At 52.3% G+C, this 24,001-nt stretch overlaps 1 protein-coding gene across 1 annotated transcript in view; it reads left to right on the forward strand.

Annotated features, from left to right (window-relative positions):
- Positions 1-12,689, forward strand: part of CCDC197 (coiled-coil domain containing 197) — a gene marked incomplete at its 5' end in the record, with an annotated part of 34,712 nt that extends 22,023 nt beyond the window's left edge. Inside the window, one exon of the mRNA XM_040334769.1 lies at positions 12,498-12,689. Within this exon, the coding sequence (XP_040190703.1) occupies positions 12,498-12,665 (168 nt within the window). The remainder of the gene's footprint in view (positions 1-12,497) is intronic.
- Positions 12,690-24,001: the final 11,312 nt, after the last annotated feature.

A 24,001-nucleotide genomic window follows, 5' to 3' on the forward strand; every position in this document is an offset into this window, starting at 1 on the left:
CCGCAGAGACCTCCACAGAAACCTCCATAGAGACCTCCATACAGACCTCCGCAGAGACCTCCACAGAGACCTCCATAGAGACCTCCATAGAGACCTCCACAGAGACCTTCATAGAGACCTCCACAGAGACCTCCACAAAGACCTCCGCAGAGACCTCCATAGAGACCTCCACAGAGACCTCCACAGAGACCTCCACAGAGACCTCCATACAGACCTCCGCAGAGACCTCCACAGAAACCTCCATAGAGACCTTCATAGAGACCTCCATACAGACCTCCGCAGAGACCTCCACAGAGACCTCCATAGAGACCTCCATACAGACCTCCGCAGAGACCTCCACAGAGACCACCGCAGAGACCTCCATACAGACCTCCACACAGACCTCCATAGAGACCTCCACAGAAACCTCCATAGAGACCTCCATACAGACCTCCGCAGAGACCTCCATAGAGACCTCCGCAGAGACCTCCACAGAAACCTCCGCAGAGACCTCCATACAGACCTCCACAGAGACCTTCATAGAGACCTCCATAGAGAGCTCCATAGAGACCTCCACAGAGACCTCCATACAGACCTCCACAGAAACCTCCATAGAGACCTCCATAGAGACCTCCATACAGACCTCCGCAGAGACCTCCACAGAAACCTCCATAGAGACCTCCATAGAGACCTCCATACAGACCTCCGCAGAGACCTCCACAGAGACCTCCATAGAGACCTCCATAGAGACCTCCACAGAGACCTTCATAGAGACCTCCACAGAGACCTCCACAAAGACCTCCATAGAGAGCTCCATAGAGACCTCCACAGAGACCTCCACAGAGACCTCCACAGAAACCTCCATAGAGACCTCCATAGAGACCTCCATACAGACCTCCGCAGAGACCTCCATAGAGACCTCCATACAGACCTCCGCAGAGACCTCCACAGAGACCACCGCAGAGACCTCCACACAGACCTCCATAGAGACCTCCACAGAGAGCTCCATAGAGACCTCCACAGAGACCTCCGCAGAGACCTCCGCAGAGACCTCCGCAGAGACCTCCATAGAGACCTCCGCAGAAACCACCATAGAGACCTCCATAGACCTCCACAGAAACCTCCACAGAGACCACCACAGAGACCTCCACAGAGACCTCCATACAGACCTCCACAGAAACCTCCATAGAGACCTTCATAGAGACCTCCACAGAGACCACCGCAGAGACCTCCACACAGACCTCCATACAGACCTCCACAGAGACCACCACAGAGACCTCCGCAGAGACCTCCATACAGACCTCCGTAGAGACCTCCGCAGAGACCTTCGTACAGACCACCACAGAGACCACCGCAGAGAGCTCCACAGAGACCTCCATACAGACCTCCACAGAGACCTCCATAGACCTCCACAGAAACCTCCACAGAGACCTCCACAGAGACCTCCACACAGACCTCCACAGAGACCACCGCAGAGACCTCCATAGAGACCTCCGCAGAGACCTCCACAGAAACCTCCGCAGAGACCTCCATACAGACCTCCACAGAGACCTCCATAGACCTCCGCAGAGACCTCCATACAGACCTCCACAGAGACCACCGCAGAGACCTCCACACAGACCTCCACAGAGACCACCACAGAGACCTCCGTAGAGACCTCCATACAGACCTCCGTAGAGACCTCCGCAGAGACCTTCGTACAGACCACCACAGAGACCACCGCAGAGAGCTCCACAGAGACCTCCATACAGACCTCCACAGAGACCTCCATAGACCTCCACAGAAACCTCCACAGAGACCTCCACAGAGACCTCCACAGAGACCTCCACAGAGACCTCCATAGACCTCCACAGAAACCTCCACAGAGACCTCCACAGAGACCTCCACAGAAACCTCCACAGAGACCTCCACAGAGACCTCCACAGAGACCTCCACAGAGACCTCCATAGACCTCCACAGAAACCTCCACAGAGACCTCCACAGAGACCTCCACAGAGACCTCCATACAGACCTCCATACAGACCTCCACAGAGACCTTCATAGAGACCTCCACAGAGACCTCCGCAGAGACCTCCATACAGACCTCCGCAGAGACCTCCACAGAGACCTCCACAGAGACCTCCACAGAGACCTCCCCAAACACTTGGGAATAGGTTTAAATGAGGTCCTCTTACCGGATGGAGTGGACCCGCAACATGTCCAATGGGCACAAAGTACACTTGTAGCCAGGTATTCCAACCCGGTATACGAGCATGCGCGGTAACAGTACCGTTCAATCAATACCAACATGGGGAAGAAGGAGGAAAGGAAAAAAAAAATCCTCATAGTGTAAAAATGATTTTTTTTAATAATCCCAGTGGTGTACACCCCCTGTTGAAGTCTCTATTAGACGAGAGCGCTCGGGTACGCTGGTCTTTCCACTACGCCATTGGATTACTCCTGTCCATCCATCAAGGTGGAGAGTCGCTGTGTGTTTTTAAAATTTGGATTTTCCTGTCACCAGTGTGATTTTTTAAAGTGTTTTATTACATTTTTTTACACTATGAGGAGTTTTTTTCCTTTCCTCCTTCTTCCCCATTTTGGTATTGATTGAACGGTACTGTTACCGCGCATGCTCGTATACCGGATTGGAATACCTGGCTACAAGTGCACATTGGACATCTATCACGCCTAGGACAACCATCCAGACGGTAACCAGAGAGGGCGATCGGCCCATACAAGCCCTTAAGGCAGTGGTTCTCAACCTGGGGGTCGGGACCCCCATGGGGGTCAAATGATGGGGGTCACCAAATCCTGGGCTGTTCCTGAAGCCCGCACCGCTCTCCCAACCTTTTTGTGGCTGCCCATCAGGGATGTCCCTGGAGCCCGCAGCCACCCACTCACAGCATGGGTGGGGGGGGCGGAGACTAGAGGTCAGCTGACTGGTGAGGAATGTGAAGTGGGAGGGGCTGGAGGAGACCCCATATCCTGATTTTGGCATAGGTGTCATTGCTGCAAGACACAGAGAGTAACGGCACTGCCACTCATCCCATCCCCCCCCCCCCCCAACCAAGGAGTAAGAAAAGGAATAAAAATAGAGAATACAGAGAAGGGAGATAAAAAGAGGGGGAGGAACAAAGAAAAAGGGAGAGAGAGAATAAGAGAAAGAGCTAGAGAGAGGGATGGGGAAAATAAATGAGGATAGAGAGAGATAAAAGAGAAAGAAAGGAGAAGAGAGAGAAAGAGGGGAACATCCTAAAATGTATCATAATACTGTACAAGAGGAAAGGACTAAATATCCGTGGGTGAGGGGCGCAAATTACTGCCTCGGGTGCTGACAACCCCCGCTACGAAAATAATTTTACTGTTAGGGGTCCCCACAACTTGGGAAATTTTATTAAAGGGTCCCGACCCTAGAATGGTTGAGAACCTCTGCCTTAAGGTACGGCGCGTTGCGGGTCCACTCCATCCAGACGGTAACCAGAGAGGGTGATTGGCCCATACAAGCCCTTAAGGCCCCTCCCCCCCCACCGTATGGCGCGTTGCGAGTCCACTCCATCTAGACGGTAACCAGAGAGGGTGATCGGCCCATACAAGCCCTTAAGGCCCCTCCCCCCCCACCGTATGGCGCGTTGCGGGTCCACTCCATCCAGACGGTAACCAGAGAGGGTGATTGGCCCATACAAGCCCTTAAGGCCCCTCCCCCCCCACCGTATGGCGCGTTGCGAGTCCACTCCATCCAGACGGTAACCAGAGAGGGTGATCGGCCCATACGAGCCCTTAAGGCCCCTCCCCCCCACCGTATGGCGCGTTGCGGGTCCACTCCATCCAGACGGTAACCAGAGAGGGTGATCGGCCCATACGAGCCCTTAAGGCCCCTCCCCCCCCACCGTATGGCGCGTTGCGAGTCCACTCCATCTAGACGGTAACCAGAGAGGGTGATCGGCCCATACAAGCCCTTAAGGCCCCTCCCCCCCACCGTATGGCGCGTTGCGAGTCCACTCCATCTAGACGGTAACCAGAGAGGGTGATCGGCCCATACGAGCCCTTAAGGCCCCTCCCCCCCACCGTATGGCGCGTTGCGGGTCCACTCCATCCAGACGGTAACCAGAGAGGGTGATCGGCCCATACAAGCCCTTAAGGCCCCTCCCCCCCACCGTACGGCGCGTTGCGGGTCCACTCCATCCAGACGGTAACCAGAGAGGGTGATCGGCCCATACAAGCCCTTAAGGCCCCTCCCCCCCCACCGTATGGCGCGTTGCGGGTCCACTCCATCCGGTAAGAGGACCTCATTTTGCTCCTTGAAGTATACATTGGATTCAAGTCCAGCAGAAGGGGAAATCGCATTCATCTCATCGCCATGGTGGGCGGACTTCTAGGTGTGCGCACGCCTATGGATGGACTTATAGATTTTTCATATTAGAAGTGTGTAGAAGGTTTATGATTGGTTACACGTGATTGTTTATACCGATTCTGTCACCTAAACGGCGTTTTCTGACCATTCACTCATTCATGTACCGGCTAGATTTGGGTGAATGTGTTAGGACCCCTATGATTGCGGCTGACATCATTGTAGTGAGGAGGAGTCGCCATTGGGGAGGCGCTATCACGCGCCTTGTTATATATAGTGCTGTCCCTTTCTAGGGCACCCGATTCACTCAATCACTTATATTGATTGTCACTGGCTGGCCACTGCGCCTATCTATAGCACATACGGGATATTATACTACAGCCACTGCGCCTATCTATAGCACATACGGGTTATTATACTACAGCCACTGCGCTTATCTATAGCACATACGGGTTATTATACTACAGCCACTGCGCTTATCTATAGCACATACGGGTTATTATACTACACCCACTGCGCTTATCTATAGCACATACGGGATATTATACTACAACCACTGCGCTTATCTATAGCACATACGGGTTATTATACTACAGCCACTGCGCTAATCTATAGCACATACGGGATATTATACTACAGCCACTGCGCTTATCTATAGCACATACGGGTTATTATACTACAACCACTGCGCTTATCTATAGCACACACGGGTTATTATACTACATCCACTGCGCCTATCTATAGCACATACGGGATATTATACTACAGCCACTGCGCCTATCTATAGCACATACGGGATATTATACTACAGCCACTGCGCCTATCTATAGCACATACGGGTTATTATACTACAGCCACTGCGCTTATCTATAGCACATACGGGTTATTATACTACATCCACTGCGCCTATCTATAGCACATACGGGATATTATACTACAACCACTGCGCCTATCTATAGCACATACGGGATATTATACTACAGCCACTGCGCCTATCTATAGCACATACGGGTTATTATACTACAGCCACTGCGCTTATCTATAGCACATACGGGTTATTATACTACAGCCACTGCGCTTATCTATAGCACATACGGGATATTATACTACAACCACTGCGCCTATCTATAGCACATACGGGATATTATACTACAGCCACTGCGCCTATCTATAGCACATACGGGATATTATACTACAACCACTGCGCCTATCTATAGCACATACGGGATATTATACTACAGCCACTGCGCCTATCTATAGCACATACGGGATATTATACTACAGCCACTGCGCTAATCTATAGCACATACGGGATATTATACTACAGCCACTGCGCTTATCTATAGCACATACGGGTTATTATACTACAACCACTGCGCTTATCTATAGCACATACGGGTTATTATACTACAGCCACTGCGCCTATCTATAGCACATACGGGATATTATACTACAGCCACTGCGCCTATCTATAGCACATACGGGATATTATACTACAGCCACTGCGCCTATCTATAGCACATACGGGTTATTATACTACAGCCACTGCGCTTATCTATAGCACATACGGGATATTATACTACAACCACTGCGCTTATCTATAGCACATACGGGTTATTATACTACAGCCACTGCGCTTATCTATAGCACATACGGGTTATTATACTACAGCCACTGCGCTTATCTATAGCACATACGGGATATTATACTACAGCCACTGCGCTTATCTATAGCACATACGGGTTATTATACTACAGCCACTGCGCCTATCTATAGCACATACGGGTTATTATACTACAGCCACTGCGCCTATCTATAGCACATACGGGTTATTATACTACAACCACTGCGCCTATCTATAGCACATACGGGATATTATACTACAGCCACTGCGCCTATCTATAGCACATACGGGTTATTATACTACAGCCACTGCGCCTATCTATAGCACATACGGGATATTATACTACACCCACTGCGCCTATCTATAGCACATACGGGTTATTATACTACAGCCACTGCGCCTATCTATAGCACATACGGGTTATTATACTACAGCCACTGCGCTTATCTATAGCACATACGGGATATTATACTACAGCCACTGCGCCTATCTATAGCACATACGGGATATTATACTACAGCCACTGCGCCTATCTATAGCACATACGGGATATTATACTACAGCCACTGCGCCTATCTATAGCACATACGGGTTATTATACTACAGCCACTGCGCCTATCTATAGCACATACGGGTTATTATACTACAGCCACTGCGCTTATCTATAGCACATACGGGTTATTATACTACAGCCACTGCGCCTATCTATATCACATACGGGTTATTATACTACAGCCACTGCGCCTATCTATAGCACATACGGGATATTATACTACACCCACTGCGCCTATCTATAGCACATACGGGTTATTATACTACAGCCACTGCGCCTATCTATAGCACATACGGGATATTATACTACACCCACTGCGCTTATCTATAGCACATACGGGTTATTATACTACAGCCACTGCGCCTATCTATAGCACATACGGGTTATTATACTACAGCCACTGCTCTTATCTATAGCACATACGGGTTATTATACTACAGCCACTGCGCCTATCTATAGCACATACGGGTTATTATACTACAGCCACTGCGCCTATCTATAGCACATACGGGATATTATACTACAGCCACTGCGCTTATCTATAGCACATACGGGATATTATACTACAGCCACTGCGCTTATCTATAGCACATACGGGTTATTATACTACAGCCACTGCGCCTATCTATAGCACATACGGGATATTATACTACAGCCACTGCGCCTATCTATAGCACATACGGGATATTATACTACAACCACTGCGCTTATCTATAGCACATACAGGTTATTATACTACAGCCACTGCGCTAATCTATATCACATACGGGTTATTATACTACAGCCACTGCGCCTATCTATAGCACATACGGGTTATTATACTACAGCCACTGCGCTTATCTATATCACATACGGGATATTATACTACAGCCACTGCGCCTATCTATAGCACATACGGGTTATTATACTACAGCCACTGCGCCTATCTATAGCACATACGGGATATTATACTACAGCCACTGCGCTAATCTATAGCACATACGGGATATTATACTACAACCACTGCGCCTATCTATAGCACATACGGGATATTATACTACAACCACTGCGCTTATCTATAGCACATACGGGTTATTATACTACAGCCACTGCGCCTATCTATAGCACATATGGGTTATTATACTACAGCCACTGCGCTTATCTATAGCACATACGGGTTATTATACTACAGCCACTGCGCTTATCTATAGCACATACGGGATATTATACTACAGCCACTGCGCTTATCTATAGCACATACGGGTTATTATACTACAGCCACTGCGCTTATCTATAGCACACACGGGTTATTATACTACAGCCACTGCGCTTATCTATAGCACATACGTGATATTATACTACAGCCACTGCGCTTATCTATAGCACACACGGGATATTATACTACAGCCACTGCGCTTATCTATAGCACATACGGGATATTATACTACAGCCACTGCGCTTATCTATAGCACACACGGGATATTATACTACAGCCACTGCGCTTATCTATAGCACATACGGGTTATTATACTACAGCCACTGCGCTAATCTATAGCACATACGGGTTATTATACTACAGCCACTGCGCTTATCTATAGCACACACGGGATATTATACTACAGCCACTGCGCTTATCTATAGCACATACGGGATATTATACTACAGCCACTGCGCCTATCTATAGCACATACGGGATATTATACTACAGCCACTGCGCTTATCTATAGCACATACGGGTTATTATACTACAGCCACTGCGCCTATCTATAGTACATACGGGATATTATACTACAGCCACTGCGCCTATCTATATCACATACGGGTTATTATACTACAGCCACTGCGCCTATCTATAGCACATACGGGTTATTATACTACAGCCACTGCGCTTATCTATAGCACATACGGGTTATTATACTACAGCCACTGCGCCTATCTATATCACATACGGGATATTATACTACAACCACTGCGCTTATCTATAGCACATACGGGTTATTATACTACAGCCACTGCGCCTATCTATAGCACATACGGGATATTATACTACAGCCACTGCGCCTATCTATAGCACATACGGGTTATTATACTACAACCACTGCGCTTATCTATAGCACATACGGGATATTATACTACAGCCACTGCGCTTATCTATAGCACACACGGGTTATTATACTACAGCCACTGCGCCTATCTATAGCACATACGGGATATTATACTACAGCCACTGCGCCTATCTATATCACATACGGGTTATTATACTACAGCCACTGCGCCTATCTATAGCACATACGGGATATTATACTACAGCCACTGCGCTTATCTATAGCACATACGGGATATTATACTACAGCCACTGCGCCTATCTATATCACATACGGGTTATTATACTACAGCCACTGCGCCTATCTATAGCACATACGGGATATTATACTACAGCCACTGCGCCTATCTATAGCACATACGTGATATTATACTACAGCCACTGCGCCTATCTATAGCACATACGGGTTATCATACTACAGCCACTGCGCCTATCTATAGCACATACGGGTTATTATACTACAGCCACTGCGCCTATCTATAGCACATACGGGATATTATACTACAGCCACTGCGCTTATCTATAGCACACACGGGTTATTATACTACAGCCACTGCGCTTATCTATAGCACATACGGGATATTATACTACAGCCACTGCGCTAATCTATAGCACATACGGGTTATTATACTACAGCCACTGCGCTAATCTATAGCACATACGGGATATTATACTACAGCCACTGCGCTAATCTATAGCACATACGGGATATTATACTACAGCCACTGCGCTTATCTATAGCACATACGGGTTATTATACTACAGCCACTGCGCCTATCTATAGCACATATGGGTTATTATACTACAGCCACTGCGCTTATCTATAGCACATACGGGTTATTATACTACAGCCACTGCGCTAATCTATAGCACATACGGGTTATTATACTACAGCCACTGCGCTAATCTATAGCACATACGGGATATTATACTACAGCCACTGCGCTAATCTATAGCACATACGGGATATTATACTACAGCCACTGCGCTTATCTATAGCACATACGGGTTATTATACTACAGCCACTGCGCCTATCTATAGTACATACGGGATATTATACTACAGCCACTGCGCTTATCTATATCACATACGTGTTATTATACTACAGCCACTGCGCCTATCTATAGCACATACGGGATATTATACTACAGCCACTGCGCTTATCTATAGCACATACGGGTTATTATACTACAGCCACTGCGCTTATCTATAGCACATACGGGTTATTATACTACAACCACTGCGCTTATCTATAGCACATACGGGATATTATACTACAGCCACTGCGCCTATCTATAGCACATACGGGATATTATACTACAGCCACTGCGCTTATCTATAGCACATACGGGATATTATACTACAACCACTGCGCCTATCTATAGCACATACGGGTTATTATACTACAGCCACTGCGCTTATCTATAGCACATACGGGATATTATACTACAGCCACTGCGCCTATCTATAGCACATACGGGATATTATACTACAACCACTGCGCCTATCTATAGCACATACGGGATATTATACTACAGCCACTGCGCTAATCTATAGCACATACGGGATATTATACTACAACCACTGCGCCTATCTATAGCACATACGGGTTATTATACTACAGCCACTGCGCTTATCTATAGCACATACGGGATATTATACTACAGCCACTGCGCCTATCTATAGCACATACGGGATATTATACTACAACCACTGCGCCTATCTATATCACATACGGGTTATTATACTACAGCCACTGCGCTTATCTATAGCACATACGGGATATTATACTACAGCCACTGCGCTTATCTATAGCACATACGGGTTATTATACTACAGCCACTGCGCTAATCTATAGCACATACGGGTTATTATACTACAGCCACTGCGCCTATCTATAGCACATATGGGTTATTATACTACAGCCACTGCGCTTATCTATAGCACATACGGGTTATTATACTACAGCCACTGCGCTTATCTATAGCACATACGGGTTATTATACTACAGCCACTGCGCTTATCTATAGCACATACGGGTTATTATACTACAGCCACTGCGCCTATCTATAGCACATACGGGATATTATACTACAGCCACTGCGCCTATCTATATCACATACGGGTTATTATACTACAGCCACTGCGCCTATCTATAGCACATACGGGTTATCATACTACAGCCACTGCGCCTATCTATAGCACATACGGGTTATTATACTACAACCACTGCGCTTATCTATATCACATACGGGATATTATACTACAACCACTGCGCCTATCTATAGCACATACGGGTTATTATACTACAGCCACTGCGCCTATCTATATCACATACGGGATATTATACTACAGCCACTGCGCCTATCTATAGCACATACGGGATATTATACTACAGCCACTGCGCTTATCTATAGCACATACGGGATATTATACTACAGCCACTGCGCCTATCTATAGCACATACGGGTTATTATACTACAACCACTGCGCTTATCTATATCACATACGGGATATTATACTACAACCACTGCGCCTATCTATAGCACATACGGGATATTATACTACAGCCACTGCGCTTATCTATAGCACATACGGGATATTATACTACAGCCACTGCGCTTATCTATAGCACATACGGGTTATTATACTACAGCCACTGCGCCTATCTATAGCACATACGGGATATTATACTACAGCCACTGCGCCTATCTATATCACATACGGGTTATTATACTACAGCCACTGCGCTTATCTATAGCACATACGGGATATTATACTACAGCCACTGCGCCTATCTATAGCACATACGGGTTATTATACTACAACCACTGCGCTTATCTATAGCACATACGGGTTATTATACTACAGCCACTGCGCTTATCTATAGCACATACGGGTTATTATACTACAGCCACTGCGCCTATCTATATCACATACGGGTTATTATACTACAGCCACTGCGCCTATCTATAGCACATACGGGATATTATACTACAGCCACTGCGCCTATCTATAGCACATACGGGTTATTATACTACAGCCACTGCGCCTATCTATAGCACATACGGGATATTATACTACAGCCACTGCGCTTATCTATAGCACATACGGGATATTATACTACAGCCACTGCGCCTATCTATAGCACATACGGGTTATTATACTACAACCACTGCGCCTATCTATAGCACATACGGGTTATTATACTACAGCCACTGCGCCTATCTATAGCACATACGGGTTATTATACTACAGCCACTGCGCCTATCTATAGCACATACGGGATATTATACTACAGCCACTGCGCTTATCTATAGCACATACGGGATATTATACTACAGCCACTGCGCCTATCTATAGCACATACGGGATATTATACTACAGCCACTGCGCTAATCTATAGCACATACGGGTTATTATACTACAGCCACTGCGCCTATCTATAGCACATACGGGTTATTATACTACAGCCACTGCGCCTATCTATATCACATACGGGTTATTATACTACAGCCACTGCGCCTATCTATAGCACATACGGGATATTATACTACAGCCACTGCGCCTATCTATAGCACATACGGGATATTATACTACAGCCACTGCGCTTATCTATAGCACATACGGGATATTATACTACAGCCACTGCGCCTATCTATAGCACATACGGGTTATTATACTACAGCCACTGCGCTTATCTATAGCACATACGGGTTATTATACTACAGCCACTGCGCCCGCTCACAGCGTGTGGGGTCCACCTTTGGAAGAGCATTGCTACCCAGGGGTTGGCACTATTCTTGTCACAGTAGATCCGCCATATTGGTGGTTCCTCCATTGGCGCCACACTTTATTTTTTCACATGCTTTGTATCTCACATCCGATACTTTGTGACGTTCCGCCTCTCCTTCTCCATATTTCCAGGAATACATTCTGGAGAAAATGCAGATCGAACGTCTGGCCAAGAAGCCGTGGGAGGAGCTCCAGGTTTTGTCCAATCCGGAGGACTATCTGAGGAGACAGAAGAAGGCGGTGGCCAATAAGGAGTCCCAGAGGAAGAAAGGCCCCAAGAGGGCGGCGCTCTCCGCTTAGAACTGATGATCTAGTAGGAGGAATCCCCTGCCGGCTCCCGCTGGCACCCCCCCGCCCCCCCCCAGGGCCCGACACCGCGCCGCCACAAGGCGCAGGCGAGCGGCATACTGATCCATTCACTGAAAAGCGATCCGTGTGGGCGAGGGGTCTTCACTGTTGGCTGAATTTCGCCCCTACCCCCGCTCCAGCCCTCCACTACCCCCGGCCTCCTGCCCTCCACTACCCCCAGCCTCCTGCCCTCCGCTACCCCCGGCCTCCTGCCCTCCACTACCCCCGGCCTCCTGCCCTCCACTACCCCCGGCCTCCAGCCCTCCACTACCCCCGGCCTCCTGCCCTCCACTACCCCCAGCCTCCTGCCCTCCGCTACCCCCGGCCTCCTGCCCTCCACTACCCCCGGCCTCCTGCCCTCCACTACCCCCGGCCTCCAGCCCTCCACTACCCCCGACCTCCTGCCCTCCACTACCCCCGGCCTCCAGCCCTCCACTACCCCCGGCCTCCTGCCCTCCACTACCCCCGGCCTCCTGCCCTCCACTACCCCCGGCCTCCTGCCCTCCACTACCCCCGGCCTCCTGCCCTCCACTACCCCCGGCCTCCTGCCCTCCACTACCCCCGGCCTCCAGCCCTCCACTACCCCCGCTCCTGCCCTCCACTACCCCCGGCCTCCTGCCCTCCACTACCCCCGCTCCAGCCCTCCACTACCCCCGGCCTCCAGCCCTCCACTACCCCCGGCCTCCTGCCCTCCACTACCCCCGGCCTCCAGCCCTCCACTACCCCCCGCTCCTGCCCTCCACTACCCCCGGCCTCCTGCCCTCCACTACCCCCGCTCCAGCCCTCCACTACCCCCGGCCTCCTGCCCTCCACTACCCCGGCCTCCAGCCCTCCACTACCCCCGGCCTCCAGCCCTCCACTACCCCCGGCCTCCTGCCCTCCACTACCCCCGGCCTCCAGCCCTCCACTACCCCCGGCCTCCTGCCCTCCACTACCCCCGTTCCAGCCCTCCACTACCCCCGTTCCAGTCCTCCACTACCCCCGGCCTCCTGCCCTCCACTACCCCCGGCCTCCTGCCCTCCACTACCCCCGGCCTCCTGCCCTCCACTACCCCCGGCCTCCTGCCCTCCACTACCCCCGGCCTCCTGCCCTCAACTACCCCCGGCCTCCAGCCCTCCACTACCCCCGGCCTCCTGCCCTCCACTACCCCCGGCCTCCTGCCCTCCACTACCCCCGGCCTCCTGCCCTCCACTACCCCCGGCCTCCTGCCCTCCACTACCCCGGCCTCCTGCCCTCCACTACCCCCGGCCTCCTGCCCTCCACTACCCCCGGCCTCCTGCCCTCCACTACCCCCGGCCTCCTGCCCTCCACTACCCCCGGCCTCCTGCCCTCCACTACCCCCGCTCCAGCCCTCCACTACCCCCCGGCCTCCTGCCCTCCACTACCCCCGGCCTCCTGCCCTCCACTACCCCCGGCCTCCAGCCCTCCACTACCCCCGGCCTCCAGCCCTCCACTACCCCCGTCCTCCTGCCCTCCACTACCCCCGGCCTCCAGCCCTCCACTACCCCCGGCCTCCTGCCCTCCACTACCCCCGGCCTCCTGCCCTCCACTACCCCCGGCCTCCTGCCCTCCACTACCCCCGGCCTCCTGCCCTCCACTACCCCCGGCCTCCAGCCCTCCACTACCCCCGGCCTCCTGCCCTCAACTACCCCCGGCCTCCAGCCCTCCACTACCCCCGGCCTCCTGCCCTCCACTACCCCCGGCCTCCTGCCCTCCACTACCCCCGGCCTCCTGCCCTCCACTACCCCCGGCCTCCTGCCCTCCACTACCCCCGGCCTCCTGCCCTCCACTACCCCGGCCTCCTGCCCTCCACTACCCCCAGCCTCCTGCCCTCCACTACCCCCGGCCTCCTGCCCTCCACTACCCCCGGCCTCCTGCCCTCCACTACCCCCGCTCCAGCCCTCCACTACCCCCGGCCTCCTGCCCTCCACTACCCCCGGCCTCCTGCCCTCCACTACCCCCGGCCTCCTGCCCTCCACTACCCCGGCCTCCTGCCCTCAACTACCCCCGGCCTCCTGCCCTCCACTACCCCCGGCCTCCTGCCCTCCACTACCCCCGGCCTCCAGCCCTCCACTACCCCCGGCCTCCAGCCCTCCACTACCCCCGGCCTCCTGCCCTCCACTACCCCCGGCCTCCTGCCCTCCACTACCCCCGGCCTCCTGCCCTCCACTACCCCCGGCCTCCTGCCCTCCACTACCCCCGCTCCAGCCCTCCACTACCCCCGGCCTCCTGCCCTCCACTACCCCCGGCCTCCTGCCCTCCACTACCCCCGGCCTCCTGCCCTCCACTACCCCGGCCTCCTGCCCTCCACTACCCCCGGCCTCCTGCCCTCCACTACCCCCGGCCTCCTGCCCTCCACTACCCCCGGCCTCCTGCCCTCCACTACCCCCGCACCAGCCCTCCACTACCCCCGGCCTCCTGCCCTCCACTACCCCCGGCCTCCTGCCCTCCACTACCCCGGCCTCCTGCCCTCAACTACCCCCGGCCTCCTGCCCTCCACTACCCCCGGCCTCCTGCCCTCCACTACCCCCGGCCTCCAGCCCTCCACTACCCCCGGCCTCCTGCCCTCAACTACCCCCGGCCTCCTGCCCTCCACTACCCCCGGCCTCCAGCCTTCCACTACCCCCGGCCTCCAGCCCTCCACTACCCCCGGCCTCCTGCCCTCAACTACCCCCGGCCTCCTGCCCTCCACTACCCCCGGCCTCCTGCCCTCCACTACCCCCGGCCTCCTGCCCTCCACTACCCCCGGCCTCCTGCCCTCCACTACCCCCGGCCTTCTGCCCTCCACTACCCCCGGCCTCCTGCCCTCCACTACCCCCGGCCTCCTGCCCTCCACTACCCCCGGCCTCCAGCCCTCCACTACCCCCGGCCTCCAGCCCTCCACTACCCCCGGCCTCCTGCCCTCAACTACCCCCGGCCTCCAGCCCTCCACTACCCCCGGCCTCCTGCCCTCCACTACCCCCGGCCTCCTGCCCTCCACTACCCCCGGCCTCCTGCCCTCCACTACCCCCGGCCTCCTGCCCTCCACTACCCCGGCCTCCTGCCCTCCACTACCCCCGGCCTCCTGCCCTCCACTACCCCCGGCCTCCTGCCCTCCACTACCCCCGGCCTCCTGCCCTCCACTACCCCCGGCCTCCTGCCCTCCACTACCCCCGGCCTCCTGCCCTCCACTACCCCCGCTCCAGCCCTCCACTACCCCCGCTCCAGCCCTCCACTACCCCCGGCCTCCAGCCCTCCACTACCCCCGGCCTCCTGCCCTCCACTACCCCGGCCTCCTGCCCTCCACTACCCCCGGCCTCCTGCCCTCCACTACCCCCGGCCTCCAGCCCTGTCCAGAGCCCACGTGGGCGGCGGGTTACACACCTGCAATTTCTTTTACTTCCGAATTCCTTTTTTTAACAAATTTTGACAAATTCGTTAAATTCTGAAATTTCCGAAGTTTGGAAATTTAAAAATTGGAAATTCGAAATTCGAAAATTCATCATTTGAAAATTTTCGAATTTCCTTTTTTTTTGGGGATTTTTTATTTTTTTTTATTTTTAACGAATTTTTGAATTTCCGTTATTTTTTGGGAAGAGTTCCGGAAGATTTTTCTGGTTGCAGTGGGATGATGACGATGATGATCTGCAGCTGCGGGCGTCGCCCCGGTGCCGTATTCTAGAGCAGGCGATTGGCTCTCTTGTAAAAGCAATCCCAGGGGGCTAACTAACTGCTGGATTGCCTTTATAAGCAGCAGGGAAAGTCGCCCCCCCCCCCCCATCCCACTACCTTCTGCGGCTTGCTCGCCCTCTACCGTCCCACCGGGAGACCCGAGCGACCCGCCGGCCCAGCTGTTCAGGAAGCCAAACGAAGCCGGAATCGTCTTTGATGACATCACTTCCTGTTTACCCGGATACAATTTTTAAAAATCAAAATCATTATAAAGATGCAGATCTTGGCGCTTTTGTGCAGAGGATCTTATAGCCCGCGATCCCGCCATAAAGAGGACCTGTCACTGATTATTCCCGTCACAGAGGATTCGCATTCCTTGCGACAGAAATAAAAGCGAAAATTATTTCTAAAAGCAACAGTGGAAAAAAATTATAAACATTAAAAAACAAAAACATTTTTTTTTATAATTAAAAAAATAAATAAAAAATATTTAAACTCCTCCCATTCTCACATGCAAAGGCGAAACGCGCGCATCATTCCCACGCAAACAGCGAGTAGAAAGGATTTTAAAGCGTCCCGACAGCTGAGTTTGCGCAATTTTAGAACGTGACATCTTCGGTATTTTCTCGCCGTAACCGCGTCTTCTGCAGAGAAATTGGCGGTCATATCGTGTGCGGGTTTTTTTTCTGTTTTTTTTTCTGTTTGTTTTCTTTGCAAAAATTGCAACACCCACCACTTTATTCTCCAGGGCCTCTGCCTAAAAAAAATATATAAATATCATGACCCCCCCTAGAGGCTGTTTTGTAAATATTTTATAAATTATATTATAAAGAAACAAAAAAAAACGTATCATTTGTAGCAAAACGTTGTCATTATTTATTTACCGAAACTATTTGTTTTATCAAAAAACTTTAATCTCCCCTCCCCCCATCTACATGCTAATACACTATATCACCAAAAGTATTGGGACGCCTCCCCTCCCCCATTATATATACACCCCTCCCCCTCCTCTATATATACACTATATCACCAAAAGTATTGGGACGCCTCCCTTTACACACACATGACCTCTAATGACCCCCCCAGTCTTAGTCCGGAGGGTTCAGTATGGAGTTGGCTCCGCCCTTTGCAGCTATAACACTTTCACCTCTTCTGGGAAGGCCGTCCACAAGGTTTAGGGGTGTGTCTATGGGAAGGCCGCCCACAAGGTTTAGGGGTGTGTCTGTGGGAAGGCCGTCCACAAGGTTTAGGGGTGTGTCTATGGGAAGGCGGTCCACAAGGTTTAGGGGTGTGTCTATGGGAAGGCGGTCCACAAGGTTTAGGGGTGTGTCTATGGGAAGGCCGTCCACAAGGTTTAGGGGTGTGTCTATGGGAAGGCGGTCCACAAGGTTTAGGGGTGTGTCTATGGGAAGGCAGTCCACAAGGTTTAGGGGTGTGTCTATGGGAAGGCGGTCCACAAGGTTTAGGGGTGTGTCTATGGGAAGGCCACCCACAAGGTTTAGGGGTGTGTCTATGGGAAGGCCACCCACAAGGTTTAGGGGTGTGTCTATGGGAAGGCGGTCCACAAGGTTTAGGGGTGTGTCTATGGGAAGGCCGCCCACAAGGTTTAGGGGTGTGGTCTATAGGAAGGCCGTCCACAAGGTTTAGGGGCGTGTCTATGGGAAGGCGGTCCACAAGGTTTAGGGGTGTGTCTATGGGAAGGCCACCCACAAGGTTTAGGGGTGTGTCTATGGGAAGGCGGTCCACAAGGTTTAGGGGTGTGTCTATGGAAGGCTGTCCACAAGGTTTAGGGGTGTGTCTATGGGAAGGCCGTCCACAAGGTTTAGGGGTGTGTCTATGGGAAGGCCGTCCACAAGATTTAGGGGTGTGTCTATGGGAAGGCCGTCCACAAGGTTTAGGGGTGTGTCTATGGGAAGGTGGTCCACAAGATTTAGGGGTGTGTCTATGGGAAGGCCGTCCACAAAGTTTAGGGGTGTGTCTATGGGAAGGCCGTCCACAAGGTTTAGGGGTGTGTCTATGGGAAGGCGGTCCACAAGGTTTAGGGGTGTGTCTATGGGAAGGCGGTCCACAAGGTTTAGGGGTGTGTCTATGGGAAGGCCACCCACAAGGTTTAGGGGTGTGTCTATGGGAAGGCGGTCCACAAGGTTTAGGGGTGTGTCTATGGGAAGGCCGCCCACAAGGTTTAGGGGTGTGTCTATAGGAAGGCCGTCCACAAGGTTTAGGGGCGTGTCTATGGGAAGGCGGTCCACAAGGTTTAGGGGTGTGTCTATGGGAAGGCCACCCACAAGGTTTAGGGGTGTGTCTATGGGAAGGCGGTCCACAAGGTTTAGGGGTGTGTCTATGGGAAGGCCGTCCACAAGGTTTAGGGGTGTGTCTATGGGAAGGACGTCCACAAGGTTTAGGGGTGTGTCTATGGGAAGGCTGTCCACAAGGTTTAGGGGTGTGTCTATGGGAAGGCCGTCCACAAGGTTTAGGGGTGTGTCTATGGGAAGGCCGTCCACAAGATTTAGGGGTGTGTCTATGGGAAGGCCGTCCACAAGGTTTAGGGGTGTGTCTATGGGAAGGTGGTCCACAAGATTTAGGGGTGTGTCTATGGGAAGGCCGTCCACAAAGTTTAGGGGTGTGTCTATGGGAAGGCCGTCCACAAGGTTTAGGGGTGTGTCTATGGGAAGGCCGTCCACAAGGTTTAGAGGTGTGTCTATGGGAAGGCCGTCCACAAGGTTTAGGGGTGTGTCTATGGGAAGGCCCGTCCACAAGGTTTAGGGGTGTGTCTATGGGAAGGCCGTCCACAAGGTTTAGGGGTGTGTCTATGGGAAGGCGGTCCACAAGATTTAGGGGTGTGTCTATGGGAAGGCCGTCCACAAAGTTTAGGGGTGTGTCTATGGGAAGGCCGTCCACAAGGTTTAGGGGTGTGTCTATGGGAAGGCGGTCCACAAGGTTTAGGGGTGTGTCTATGGGAAGGCGGTCCACAAGGTTTTAGGGGTGTGTCTATGGGAAGGCGGTCCACAAGGTTTAGGGGTGTGTCTATGGGAAGGCCGTCCACAAGGTTTAGGGGTGTGTCTATGGAAGGCCCGCCCACAAGGTTAGGGGTGTGTCTATAGGAAGGCCGTCCACAAGGTTTAGGGGCGTGTCTATGGGAAGGCGGTCCACGAGGTTTAGGGGTGTGTCTATGGAAAGGTTTAGGGGTGTGTCTATGGGAAGGCGGTCCACAAGGTTTAGGGGTGTGTCTATGGGAAGGCCGTCCACAAGGTTTAGGGGTGTGTCTATGGGAAGGACGTCCACAAGGTTTAGGGGTGTGTCTATGGGAAGGCTGTCCACAAGGTTTAGGGGTGTGTCTATGGGAAGGCCGTCCACAAGGTTTAGGGGTGTGTCTATGGGAAGGCCGTCCACAAGATTTAGGGGTGTGTCTATGGGAAGGGCCGTCCACAAGGTTTAGGGGTGTGTCTATGGGAAGGTGGTCCACAAGATTTAGGGGTGTGTCTATGGGAAGGCCGTCCACAAAGTTTAGGGGTGTGTCTATGGGAAGGCCGTCCACAAGGTTTAGGGGTGTGTCTATGGGAAGGCCGTCCACAAGGTTTAGAGGTGTGTCTATGGGAAGGCCGTCCACAAGGTTTAGGGGTGTGTCTATGGGAAGGCCGTCCACAAGGTTTAGGGGTGTGTCTATGGGAAGGCCGTCCACAAGGTTTAGGGGTGTGTCTATGGGAAGGCGGTCCACAAGATTTAGGGGTGTGTCTATGGGAAGGCCGTCCACAAAGTTTAGGGGTGTGTCTATGGGAAGGTCGTCCACAATGTTTAGGGGTGTGTCTATGGGAAGGCGGTCCACAAGGTTTAGGGGTGTGTCTATGGGAAGGCCACCCACAAGGTTTAGGGGTGTGTCTATGGGAAGGCGGTCCACAAGGTTTAGGGGTGTGTCTATGGGAAGGCCGCCCACAAGGTTTAGGGGTGTGTCTATAGGAAGGCCGTCCACAAGGTTTAGGGGCGTGTCTATGGGAAGGCGGTCCACAAGGTTTAGGGGTGTGTCTATGGGAAGGCCACCCACAAGGTTTAGGGGTGTGTCTATGGGAAGGCGGTCCACAAGGTTTAGGGGTGTGTCTATGGGAAGGCCGTCCACAAGGTTTAGGGGTGTGTCTATGGGAAGGACGTCCACAAGGTTTAGGGGTGTGTCTATGGAAAGGCCCTCCACAAGGTTTAGGGGTGTGTCTATGGGAAGGTGGTCCACAAGATTTAGGGGTGTGTCTATGGGAAGGCCGTCCACAAGGTTTAGGGGTGTGTCTATGGGAAGGCCGTCCACAAGGTTTAGGGGTGTGTCTATGGGAAGGCCGTCCACAAGGTTTAGGGGTGTGTCTATAGGAAGGCGGTCCACAAGATTTAGGGGTGTGTCTATGGGAAGGCCGTCCACAAAGTTTAGGGGTGTGTCTATGGGAAGGTCGTCCACAAGGTTTAGGGGTGTGTCTATGGGAAGGCCGTCCACAAGGTTTAGGGGTGTGTCTATGGAAGGCCGTCCACAAGGTTTAGGGGTGTGTCTATGGGAAGGCCGTCCACAAGGTTTAGGGGTGTGTCTATGGGAAGGCCGTCCACAAGGTTTAGGGGTGTGTCTATGGAAGGTCGTCCACAAGGTTCAGGGGTGTGTCTATGGGAAGGCCGTCCACAAGGTTTAGGGGTGTGTCTATGGGAAGGCCGTCCACAAGGTTCAGGGGTGTGTCTATGGGAAGGCCGTCCACAAGGTTTAGGGGTGTGTCTATGGGAAGGCCGTCCACAAGGTTTAGGGGTGTGTCTATGGGAAGGCCGTCCACAAGGTTTAGGGGTGTGTCTATGGGAAGACCGCCCACAATGTTTAGGGGTGTGTCTATGGGAAGGTCTGTCCACAAGGTTTAGGGGTGTGTCTATGGGAAGGCATTTGTGAGGTCAGGCACTGATGTTGGGTGAGAAGGTCTGGCTCACAGTCTAATTCATCCCAAAGATGTTCTGTGGGGTTGAGGTCAGGACTCTGTGCAGGCCAGTCAAGTTTCTCCACCCAGAACTCGCTCCTCCATGTCTTTATGGCCCTTGCTTTGTACTGGGGGGGGGGGGGGGACACAGAAAGGGGTCTTCATCCAGGCTGGAGGAGACCGGGGGGAGGAGCCCAATGGTCTCCAATGTCTTTCTAGGATGGAGAATTGGGAGGACCCTCCACTGGAGACACCAGAGCGCCATCATGTGGTCATGTGACACACACAGTGACGGGACGTTCTTTTTCTTCAAGCCAAACCTGAACATATTAGCGGCCCGGGAAACCTTTTGGGTGCCCCAAGGAGAGCAGAAATACATTGGGCATCGTGTGCCGCAGCGAACAGTGGGTGTGGCCAAATTGCTTTTGATGACATCATCACCAGTGACGGCTGCCACTCAAAAATATTTGGGTGGGGCGCAAACTGAAAAGAAAAAACACCCATCAAACGCAGCCACTGTGCCCATCAAACGCAGCCACTGTGCCCATCAAACGCAGCCACTGTGCCCGTCAAACGCAGCCACTGTGCCCGTCAAACGCAGCCACTGTGCCCGTCAAACGCAGCCACTGTTGCCGTCAAACGCACGCGGATGTGCCTTCAAACGCAGCCATTGTGCCCATCAAACGCAGCCACTGTGCCATCAAACGCAGCCACTGTGCCCATCAAATGCAGCCGCTGTGCCCATCAAATGCAGCCGCTGTGCCCATCAAACGGCAGACGCTGTGCCCATCAAATGCAGCCACTGTGCCCATCAAAAGCAGCACTGTGCCCATCAAACGCAGCCGCTGTGCCCATCAAATGCAGCCACTGTGCCATCAAATGCAGCCACTGTGCCATCTAACGCAGCCGCTGTGCCCATCAAACACAGCTGCTGTGCCCATCAAACGCAGCAGCTGCGCCCATCAAATGCAGCCGCTGCGTCCATCAACGCAGCCGCTGTGCCCATCAAACACAGCTGCTGTGCCCATCAAAACGCAGCGCTGTGCCCATCAAATGAGCCACTGTGCCCATCAACGCAGCCGCTGTGCCCATCAAACACAGCTGCTGTGCCCATCAATCGCAGCAGCTGCGCCCATCAAAAGCAGCCGCTGCGTCCATCAAACGCAGCCGCTGTGCCCATCAAACACAGCTGCTGTGCCATCAAACGCAGCAGCTGCGCCATCAAATGCAGCCGCTGCGCCCATCAAACACAACCACTGTGCCAAACGCAGCCGGCTGTGCCCATCAAACGCAGCCACTGTGCCCAAACGCAATGCCTGCCAGTGCCATCAGTTGATGCCTATCAGTGCCATATTATCATTGTGGTATATCAGTGCCCACCAGTGCCACATATTAATGCCCATCGTCGTGCCACTTTTGGTGCCGTCTTATTAGTGAAGGAGAGAAAACTTACTTATTTACAAAATTTTATAACAGAAACAAAAAAAAACTTTGTTTTTCAACATTTTTCAGCAAAAAAATTCAATAAACCCCCCTCCCCTCCCCCCAGAGGAGATCAAATCCCACCCCCCCAGAGGAGATCAAATCCCACCCCCCCCCGGAGGAGATCAACCCCCCCCCCCAGAGGAGATCAAATCCCCACCCCCCCCACCCCCCAGAGGAGATCAAATTCCCCCGAAAGAAATCTCTATTTGTGGGAAGTAGTACCCCCCAGTATTACAGGCGGCCTTAGTATTGAGATTAGTGAGCCGTCGCTCCCTCTGGTTGTCCTTTCCCAGAACTGCAGCCAATGGCAGCGGAATACAAATCCTCGAAATGATAAAGAAATGCGATTTTTTTTTTTGGATGTTTTTGTAGCAGAAAGGAAAAAAATATTGAATTTTTTTCCACAATTGTCGCACTATTTTTGCTTATAGCGCAAAAACTAAAACCCGCCGAGGTGATCAAATACCACCAAAAGAAATCTCTATTTCTGGGGGGAAAAGGACGCCAATTTTGTTTAGATACGTCGCACGACGAACGCAGCGCCGTATCGCACAAAATGGCTGGTCATTAGGGGGGTAAACTTTTCTGGAGAGCAAGTGGTTAAAGGAAAATCGCACGTCTGGAATTGTACGCCAACATTTTTTGCGCTTGTCCCTGAATTGTCACAATCCGCTCCCGATATGAACGATCAGATTATCGTACGATCTCTTCCATAGCGCTATTATTTTCGTGCGATTTTCTGATGGTGTGTGCGGCCAATCATTGGGGGAGGGGGAGGGGTCTGTACTCTCCGGATCACACACAGCGCCTCTTCCCCGCAGTTCTCAGTCGTTCTCATCTGACCCCCCCCACCCCCCCCCCCTTGTTGGTAATGGGGGGCCGCGCCGCATTGATGTGAAGAAGCGATTCTCGCTCTACTTCTGGGTGCGACTCGGCGGGAAATCTCTGCAGGCGGCTTGGAAATGATGCGACTTCAATGTGAAGAGAAAATAAAACTAGAGGCAAAACTTTTTCACTTTGGATGGAGGAGGAGCTTAGTTTTGGGCACTTCTGAGTCTGCACTGATAGGTGGCACTGATCAGCAGTACTGGAGGGCACTGATAGGGGGCACTGGTGGGCACTGATGGGTGGCACTGATTAGAAGTACTGATGGGCACTAATTAACAGCACTGATAGGTGGCACTGATCAGCAGCACTGATGGGCATTGATAGGGGGCACTAGTG

The sequence above is a fragment of the Rana temporaria genome, unplaced genomic scaffold (genome assembly GCF_905171775.1).
Source record: "Rana temporaria unplaced genomic scaffold, aRanTem1.1, whole genome shotgun sequence".
Taxonomy (NCBI): Eukaryota; Metazoa; Chordata; class Amphibia; order Anura; family Ranidae; genus Rana; species Rana temporaria.